The sequence below is a fragment of the Uloborus diversus genome, chromosome 7, assembly GCF_026930045.1.
Source record: "Uloborus diversus isolate 005 chromosome 7, Udiv.v.3.1, whole genome shotgun sequence".
Classification (NCBI taxonomy): Eukaryota; Metazoa; Arthropoda; class Arachnida; order Araneae; family Uloboridae; genus Uloborus; species Uloborus diversus.
The window spans coordinates 56,066,101-56,076,320 of NC_072737.1; the positions used below are offsets into that span (position 1 = coordinate 56,066,101).

The 10,220-nt window shown below is 32.6% G+C and overlaps 1 protein-coding gene across 1 annotated transcript in view; it reads left to right on the forward strand.

The window, feature by feature from the left end:
• LOC129226696 (uncharacterized) overlaps positions 1-8,669 on the forward strand; it is a 104,311-nt gene extending 95,642 nt beyond the window's left edge. Inside the window, exons 6-9 of the mRNA XM_054861325.1 lie at positions 1,103-1,212; positions 3,754-4,012; positions 7,216-7,394; positions 8,486-8,669. Coding sequence (XP_054717300.1) covers positions 1,103-1,212; positions 3,754-4,012; positions 7,216-7,394; positions 8,486-8,669 — 732 coding nt within the window. The remainder of the gene's footprint in view (positions 1-1,102; positions 1,213-3,753; positions 4,013-7,215; positions 7,395-8,485) is intronic.
• The last annotated feature ends 1,551 nt before the right edge of the window (positions 8,670-10,220 follow it).

A 10,220-nucleotide genomic window follows, 5' to 3' on the forward strand; every position in this document is an offset into this window, starting at 1 on the left:
TGCAACATATAAAGCTTCAATTTTTTTTTTTTTTTTTTTTTTTAAATGTACAATATTAAAAAATTTGTGGACATGAGGTGCATAGTAGTAAAGCCAATATTTTGGTTTGACGCAAAAAAATAAATAAATAAGTGAAAAAAATTGTTCATAAAAAAAAATCCAGAAAAATAGATCTTTTTTGATAATTTAAAAAATTTTCACATGGAATATCAAACCAAACCCTGTGGCAGGACAGCCGTGAGGACCAAGCCTACTGTGCTCAACCCAGTTTTCCTGACCAGGGGCTCTGGGTGAGGTGGTCAGCTTAACGCTGAACCCCCAATGTTTTGTTCCCAAGTACGCTTGGTACTCATTTTAGGGACCCATTAAAGGTATGGAAGGCTGAGTCAACCATACACAACCCGGGAATAGAACCCGGGCCGGTAGCGTGGGAGCGCGAAGCTCTACCACTGAGTCACTGTGCTTCACAGGGAATATCTGTCTGATCAAATCTCCCCTCCCTTCAAAGGCATGCTCTAAATGTTCATGCTTTTGAACTTTTCACCTCTCTACCCCCTCTCAAAAATGTTAACAGTTAATATAATGTTTTCTTGCCTTCTAAATAAAAATGTCTATAAAACTGTCAAAAACTGAAAATGTTGAGGGTATTATCTCCAAAAAGGTGTGGATGATGGGAAAATGTGGTCATATTTGGATTTAGAGGGTCATTTTACAAAAACTTCTGCAAGAATGGTGTCAGAAGCATTTTGAGGATAAAATATGAGAATTCAAAGTTAATTCGAGGAGAGACATTACTTATTAAAAATTAATTTGAAAAAAAAAGTAACAAAAATTGCAATATTGTCTCCAAATTTCCTGAATCGTCAGTCAAATTTTATTGAATAAGAAAACATTTTTGGAGACCACAGTGACTTCCTGTAACTTCCCTTCAGGGAGCCCCTGTATGAAAAGCCATTTGATGTTTTATGATGCTTTTATTTTAAAAAAATCATTTACTCTTTAGTTATTTGTGTAAATTTGATATTATGGGAAAGTTTTAAAAACTGTCAGTTAAATTTATGTTCCTAACATAATTTGTATTTTTCTGTCCCTAAAACTGTAGCAAATGTCTGGCGTCATCAACCATGTAAGAATATTGCTAATAGATAGCCAAGTTTTTGCAGAAGAAGTTGAACCAACTGGAGCTGTTCCAATGGAGTTATCTCTGGAAAGGTATACTTATATTTATTTAAAATTAAAGTTGCTATAGTAAGGGAGAGTGGGAGGCATGTTGGAACTTTTGAGTTGGTAATTACATTTTTTTAAAAAGCAAAGAATTCTGATGATATTTATTTGTAGTGAACAGCTCTATTTTTGATAATGTTTTCTGTGTAATATATATTTGTAATGTTGAGTGTATCCATGTTGTTTTCATGGCTCTAGTCTTTAGTCTTTTCGGGTGGATAGATGTTTATAATTTGAAGCTAGATACAGTGGCTCCCAAAAGTGTTCGTACACCTACGACTTTCAGTGAAATAGGCCCCTATGCATTGGTTAGAATTAATACTTCGGAATAGGTATTTAGTTATAAGATCTATGATCTATTTTTAACAAAACTAAATGAAAAATTTAAATAAAACATTAAAACTTATTTTTTTAAAAACCAAAAAGTGCCGGAAATTTTATCTCACAGAAGTCTTCGTACATTTTGAAAAAATGTCAAAAAATTAGTAAATAATCTAACTTTTTACAAAATTATTATTTAGTAGAGTATCATGCAGTATCAACAACAGTTTTTAACCATCTGGGAATAGATTTATTGTTTTTTCTTTCTTTTTTTATGCAATTTCTGAATAAGTGTTCAGCCGCACTTTGAGTCTTACTGTTTCTAGTTCGCTTTTCGTTTCAATGGTGTATTTTCTTAATCTAGCCACCAGATATCTCCAAATATGTTTCATTAAGTTTAAATCTGGCGATTGAGGAGATATTTCTAAGTTTAAGGACAATTTTTGAGGCACCAAACACAAACGTGTACTTCTTATTGTTATTTTGATAAAAAAACAAAGTTGATTCCGATTGCCAAAATTTGGGCTAATAGTTTAAAATTGTTTCTTGAAATATTTAAGTGAACAGCATGACTCATTATTTCATCAAAAAATTCCAAATTTCCAAGTCTTGATGCTGTTATGCACCTTCACACAAGAACACCTTCACTGTCCTGATCAACTGATTCAGCTAAGTTCTTAAGATTAAATTCCTCATTTTTTCTTCTATTGACAATTATGCAATAATTTAACCCAAAATATTGAATTTATTTTCATCTATAAGTAAGACCTTGTTCCAAAACGTTTTGAGCTTATTTATCATTGATTTTACGACGGAAAGTGTAAGTTTACTGTTTTTCGCGCAAACAAGAAAATTTCTGCGGGAAGAGGTTCCCTTTAATCCAACTTGGCGAACAATTTTAGGTGAAAATTAAACGTAAAATGTTTCATTCAATTCTGCAGAAACTTTTTCAGCGCTCAAATGTGTATTTTTCATAATTTTTTCAACGGTAAACCTCCGATCACGCTTTGTTAACTTTGCCAGTTGACGTTTTCTGACCTTGTTTTCGATCCGATTCTTGTCTACAAAGCATTTTATCAAGCGCTTCATTATAGAATGGTATGAATTAACTAATTTAGAGACATTTCAAACTAATTTATGGCTACTGTGAGAGAAAAAAATCAAATTTCGAATCATGTTTGTTGTTTTCTATGCATACCTGCCATTTTAAAATAATGAGCAAAATATTAGGGAATAAATAAACAAATAATTAAAGACAAATGACTTTACAGTGTCATTACAATGCAAAAATAATAAAAAAACCACATATGATAATTTTAATCATGAATTTATTTGAAAATATTTCACTGTACGATGACTTTTGTGGCGTATTTTTTCTGTCTCATCGTTTTTTGACAAATTTCAAAAATAAAATTTGGCATTATTTTGAAAAAAACTACTGGGTTTTATTCAGAATGGCATAGGAATTGTGTGGAAAAAAAATGAACTTCATATTCGAATTCAGTTTTGCGTTATTTTGGTTTTACTACAAAATTTCAAGGTGTACGAACACTTTTGGGAGCCACTGTAGGTTTAAATTTTTCACATTCTTAAAATATCAGTTAACGTTTAAAGTATATTTACCTAGTCTTAACTCATATGATCTAGCTTTTACTTGATATAGTTGACATGCAACCACAGTTATGTTTGACCTAAAAGAACAGACAAACTAGTATGTAACCCAGGTAATTTTTTCATTCTGATTTTTTGTACTCTTTAGCGAAAACAATTTGCCTTTACATTTGTTAGAAACTATTTCCGAACAATTGCTAAAAACTTGGTTTGTCTTGCAATAACGCTCTTTTTTTTTACAAAAAAAACATAATATTATTAGATCAATGCACACCATAAAACATTTTAATAATTTGTTTTCTTCCTCAAAAAGGAATGAAAGCCCTCACAAACTCATCACAATCACTCTCTTTTTTCCTTATATTCTGTATATTTCTTATATGGCTACTTTAATTATTGCCAAAACATGTTTGCAAAACATCATAAAATTAAGTGTAAGCAGTTGATAAATTTAAAAATATGGCTCAACTTCTTTTTGCTATGGTTAAATTTTTCTTTTTTAACAACATTCCTTTTTGAAAGTGGACAATATTTTTCAAACCATTCTTTTTCCTTTTCATTGGGTTTTCCACGAAATGACATCCTGTATTTTTACAGATATCGATTTGCTGCTTTGCCCAACAAGTTTTCGCACTCTGAAGATAAACGCATCCAGCCCAGAACATCATTGAAATTATTTCAAGGCTCTCAGCTGCTGAGTGGGGAAAAGTTGCATTTGCAAAGAGTATTAAACGCATGGTTTGGAAATGCTAAGCAGATGTGGCGCCTTTTGTATCGGGCCTCTACCCATGGATATACAGCTGAAGGCTTCCACTATCACTGTGATGGACACAGTCCTACTTTTGTCATCATTCTTGTGAGTTATTCCATTATTCAAATTCACCGTTGCCAAACTATGAAAATTTGAAAAAGGAAAAAATGAATGTATGAGCTTGGGATGGGCTTATATTCGTGAAGACTTTATATTTGGATTTAAAATCATTATGAAGTTCTTTACACAATCACTAATTATCTGACATCCTAAGTAAAGCAACTAAACTTTTATGCATCTTTAAGATATTTTGCTTCCACCAATGTTAGTGTTATTTGCCTGGTTAAAATAATTCACAGCTGAAATAAAACTAGCTAGTTGTACAATTCGCCCCCCCCCCCCCCCATCTTTCTACTTTTTTACAAATTTAATGCATACAAAACGAGAAAATATGAGTGATCTAGTTTTTCTGTCATAAATCTTAACTTTGCAATCTTTTATTTTCTCCTCTTTTGGAAGAGAAAAAATTAACAATATAAAAATAGCAATATACAATGTTGCCACTGTAACTGCATTTTTTCTGTTGTGTGCAATATTTTTAATAAATAAATAAACTCAGTTTGATAAAATATTTGCAAAAGCTCTGAGCAGATATGGAGAGGCTTCCTTGTGTCTCAGGAACAAATTCAAACATTTAGTGAGACAAAGGTAAAATAAGGGTGGTTTACCAACCCCAAAGATGAAGCAAATTTCATAGTGAAAAGAAACTGTCAAACAGAAAAGCATGTCTGGGTGACATTCAAATCAGTGTGGCACTATTTATATGAGAAGGATGTCTCTTGAGAAAATGGTGCATTTTGGAATACTTTGGTTTTGTGACACTCCAAATTCATTTTCAGTTAGTCACTTTAAAGCAATTAAAATATTAATCACACATTGCATAGGAAGTTAATGTTGGAACTATTACCTGCTTTATTTTTCAAAATATATTTTTATCAAAATTTGTTATCTCTATACCATTTTTTAGACATAAACATATTTTGTGAAACACCATGCACAAGTTCATTAAAATTTGTTCACGAAAAAATTAGCTTTTCACTGTATAAAATATAAATACAAATACAAATACAAAAGTGACTACCAGCAACAGGCTCTGGGCCCAGCTAGACTGGTCCTAGTCAATTTACAATCCCCAGTGAAGATCAATGGCCCTCTTAAAACTGTCTACTCCTTTGCTCATTACCACCTCTTCCGGTAAGCTGTTCCAAGGTTCCACTACCCTGCTAAAATAATAATTTTTCCTAATATCCATGTTAGCCTGAGATTTAAATAGCTTAAAACAATGACCCCTTGTCCTGTTTTCAGTGCTAAACTTTATCCCCGTAACATCTTTCGTTTTAATAAATTTAAACAGCTGAATCATGTCCCCTCGGTCTCTTCTTTGCTCAAGACTGTACATTTTTAGCCTTCTAAGCCTGGAATCATAATCTAAGTGGGAAAGTCCACTTATTAGCCTTGTAGCCCGCCTTTGAACCCTTTCCAATACATTAATGTCTTTCTTAAGATAAGGAGACCAAAACTGAACAGCATACTCCAAATGGGGTCTTACCAAACTTCTATATAAGGGCAGAAGAACTTCTTTAGATTTATTTGAAATAGATCTATTGATAAACCCAAGCATCTTATTGGCTTTGTTGCTAGCAATGCTGCACTGTTGGCTAAACTTTAAATCCTGACTTATTAGGACCCCCAGATCAGTAACTTTGTCTGCCTGACTAATGACTGAACCTTGCAAATAATAACTTGTACACTTATTTCCATGCCCTAAATGTAGCACTTGACATTTCCCAACATTAACAGCCATACCCCATTTATCAGCCCACTCCGTAATATGATCTAGATCCTCTTGCAGCTGTTTTGCTTGTTCTTCATTTTCTACAGTCCCCATAACTTTGACATCATCAGCAAAACAATTCATGTTCCCTGAATTATTTTTGTGAATATCTTTCATAAAAACAATGAAAAAAACAGGCCCTAACACTGATCCTTGAGGTCATGGATACCTTGGCACCTTACCACCTACCTCATATCCTTGAGGATATGAATCATTTTACGCTTTACTGGCTAGTTTTAGAAATTATATACGATGCCAATGCATTCTATAGAATCATTTATTTCAAAATTTACTGGTAATATGTAATAGCATAAGCCATACATAAACATTGTGATGCTATGTTTATGTATGCCTTATCAGGACCTTTTTTCATACTGTTAAGCGTTCGTAGCAACTTCAAACTTTCTTTGAATGACAACACAGTTCTTGAGAAAAGCACATGAGATTTATTTACAGCTATGTACAGGAAACTGCTAAATCAATCAGCAGCAATTAAACATATATCAATTAACACGGTAAAGTCAACAATCGCATACGTGTTTACATCCAAACACGCAGAAACACAGCTCAAAGGCTTCACAAAACAAAGCTAATACAATGCTCTCCATCGCACAGCTGATATGGTTCACAAGCAAAAACTAACTCTCTCATTCAAATGCACACGCCTTTTATACTGCTTTGGAAAGTTCAACGAAATTCTACAACTTTCTCATATTTTCTTTTTATTCCATTCACAAATCTTATCATTCAGAAATGGGGGAACCGTATACTTCAGTCGAATGTTGGGGGTTGTATGTACATTACAAGAAATTATTTACAGGTTACGTCACTAAGACAATTTTAGAGGAAGGATAATGGAGTAAACGCTAAATTTAGCCAGATTACAACAAATTAATCACAAAAATAATTACTATTTACAGAATTTGTTACAATACTTTACCTAAATAGTATTTGTCATTCTATAGAATGCCTTGGTATTGTATACAGATTCATACTTCGTCTAAAACTGTTCAGCATTGTTAAGAAATTCTTTGAATGCCGGTGTTTCATACTTTGCAGAGCTGCTCTAACATATGCAAAATATATCAACAGATACTTAGTTCACTTCTACTTTATTGACACATTAATAATCAGTTGTTTTGTGGGGGAGGCCCTTTTTTTATGTAATGCCATGTATTACACCATTTTATGATCTGTGCATTATGCATTTGCTTGGATTTTTCATTTATTTCAGTGAACAATTCCAATCTTTTAGTGTTACTAATGTTGTTTACATAACTGTGATTTTCGAGTTCAATCATGCACTAAAAATCACTTTATGACACTCTGCTTATCTGCACTTTGATTATATTTTTCATTCAATATGTGATCTAATATGGAAAATATTTTACTATCTTGCCTTTTATTTTTTTAGGGTTCTCATGGAGAGCTCTGTGGAGGATTTAGCGATGTTCCTTGGGGCAAAACTAGAGGACGTGGAAGATATGTATCATCAGAGAAAGCATTTCTCTTCACTCTGATCAACAATGCTGATGTTCCACCAACCAAATTTGATGTTGTCAAAAAAATGTTTGCTATTTCTCATCATCCAGAGTAAGAATATATTTATTCATTTATTTATTTATTTGTATTTTTTAATTAATTTATTTATTTATTTGGCAGAGTTGATTTTTGCTTGTTATGACTCAAAGTAAACTTTAACAGTGGTCTAAGGGGTTGTCTACAAATGATGTCAGGCTTTGAGGGGGGAACCAAAAAGTATGATGTCATACATTTTTATATAACCTTAAGCTTATGAAAAAAGTATGACAAGGCGAGGGGAGGGGTTAAGGGAAGTTTGATACTTTGTAACAAGGAGGAAGAAGTCAAATTTGCTGAAAAATTCAGACATCATTTATGGACCGCCCCTGGCATATTTTCCCCTTTAATTTCAAATACTCTTTTTTTCCTCTAGAAAAATGTTGCATCATTAAGTAGAATAAAAAAAAAATTGAAACTACTATATTGTTTGTCATATTATTTTATTTGAGCATTTTATGAGCCAAGATCATATCATTTTTAATGCATTTTGGTTGAATACCCATATAAAAAAATAAAAGAACTTTGTCGAACTGCAATAACACATCTTGATTCAGGATAAAATGAGATGTAAGGAAAGTAACCAATGATTTTTCCATGAAAAATCTGTAACTAAAATATTTCATACAAATACTTCCAAAAATACTAATTTCCAAAAATGAAAAAAAAATCATCAATGGTATATTTTTCTAAAACCCCCACCCCTCTGTCCTTTGCTCACACTTTTTTTGACAAATAAACTTAATTAAAAGTTCTATATGAGGAGCTATTTTTACATGCTGCTAGCTTTCCTTAAGAGAACAAATGTTCTCTTCATTCTAATTTTGTGCTTTAAAAATACAGTCGAATCTCGATATCTCGAAGTTTATAACTCGAATATTCCTTTATCTCGAAGTTTTTATCGGGTCCCAAAATCTTAAAACTGTTGTGGAAGCTTCCCATAACTTGAACTACCAATAACTGGAACGTTTTACTAGTCCCTTGGGACTTCGACCTATCAAAATTTAACTGTACTTTACTTTTTCAAAAATCTTGATGATTCAGTTTTCTAACATGTAAATTTGAGCTTTGACTTCTCTGTTCATTAAGCTTGTTTTCTTTTTTAGCTATGGTCCGATATTTGGAGCTGGAGCTGATTTATGCATTTCCCATAACTGCAATGCAAACATGGAGAGTTACTCTAATCTACCACACTCGTATGATGGAGAGAACGCCTCTTGCACAGTATTGATGGGGGACTACAACTTCACTGTTCTGGATTATGAAGTCTTTACAACTTTGGGGAAATAAACCAGTAAATACTGGTCAAAGTAACACTTATAAAATATATTTGCATTAATACATTGATATTCTTGGGTTAGTGTGTTATGGGTATGTAACAAGTTATGTAAATACAGTAGACCCTCGTTTTACGCAACGGTTACGTTTCACGGAATTGCCGTGTAAACCGAAACCGCATAAATTGAGACCTAATAATAGTGTTAAAATAGGGGTTTGATTCCGTAGATAACAAAATACTTCATTCTAGTGATGACTAATTGTATAAGTTTAATGTGTACTTATATCGCCTTTTATGCACTACACGCATAAAGAAAACATAAATTAATTTCATGTCCTGTTTATAAAAGGAGCTGGCTATGATCGTCTTTTTGGCAGTCTTTAAGAATTTTTCTCTGTAATTCTTTGCAGAGCATTAACGCATCCATGATCATTTGCTCCATTTCCATGATAAATTCTTCCTTCACTAACAAATCAGAAAGATAGTTTCAATTGTCTAGGAATGGCTTAAAATTTTCAATGTGAACGTTTTTGGGTGTGTGTCACCGATGTCGGTATCCTCGTTGGTTTTGGCCGCCTTTGTCACTCCTAAAAGCTCTTCTTCCAGTGAATTCCAAACTGTGTGATTTTAATAACTTTACTTCTGGAAAGAGCTCTGGAACCAATCGCATAAAATGTCTCCAGTGGCCCAAGCTCGATTATTAGCACGCCAAAATGCAGCTGATTACGCCTAATCTGCAATCTTTAGGAGTTTGGATTTTGAAAGAGGGGAAATTTTTATCTGTTTGCATTGCCGCATCTGTGTAAAACCGAAACCCATCCGCGTAAATTAAAATAAAGGTGTCAAATCTTAAACCGCATATAATTGAAACCATGTAATATGAACGTAAAACAAGGGTCTACTGTACTACTAAATACATTCCAAAAAATTGGTACTTTGGGCTGGGATAAACATTATTTGTGTTTATTATTTGAGCATATAACATTGAATGAGAATGTTATCAATATGTTTCAATGTTAATTATGTTTCGATTACATGCCTAGAGTTCGTATTGTTTTCTGCTTCGAAATCAATACTACCTTTCCTTGTAAAAGTTTGAAAATTTTTATTAATATTGTATCTATTATATATGTTAATGTTAACTCTTTCATTCCTTACTACCGCTTTTTGAATTTTTAATGCTCGCATCATTTAAGAATATGTACAGTGGATGCCGATTAATTTAATCAGTGGTTAATTGAATCAAGAGCTTTGATGAATCAAAGCGTCAAAAGCAGAATAAAATCCAGCTGTATTGAATTATCCGCTTAAATGAATTAGCCGATTTATGAAATCAAAACTGTTTAAAACAATCATATTCATATAAGCAGCGGCCACTGTATTTGAAACAATGTTCTGTACATTTTTCACCAGAAAAAGTAATCATTTTCAAAAAGCTGAACTATATTCCTTTGATTTTTTTTAAACTTATTGCAGACCTAGGTATTACTGCTAACAAGCTTCGTCGGGCAACCCAATATAATACAAAAAATTATATGAAACAGTTAAAATTATTAGCAGTA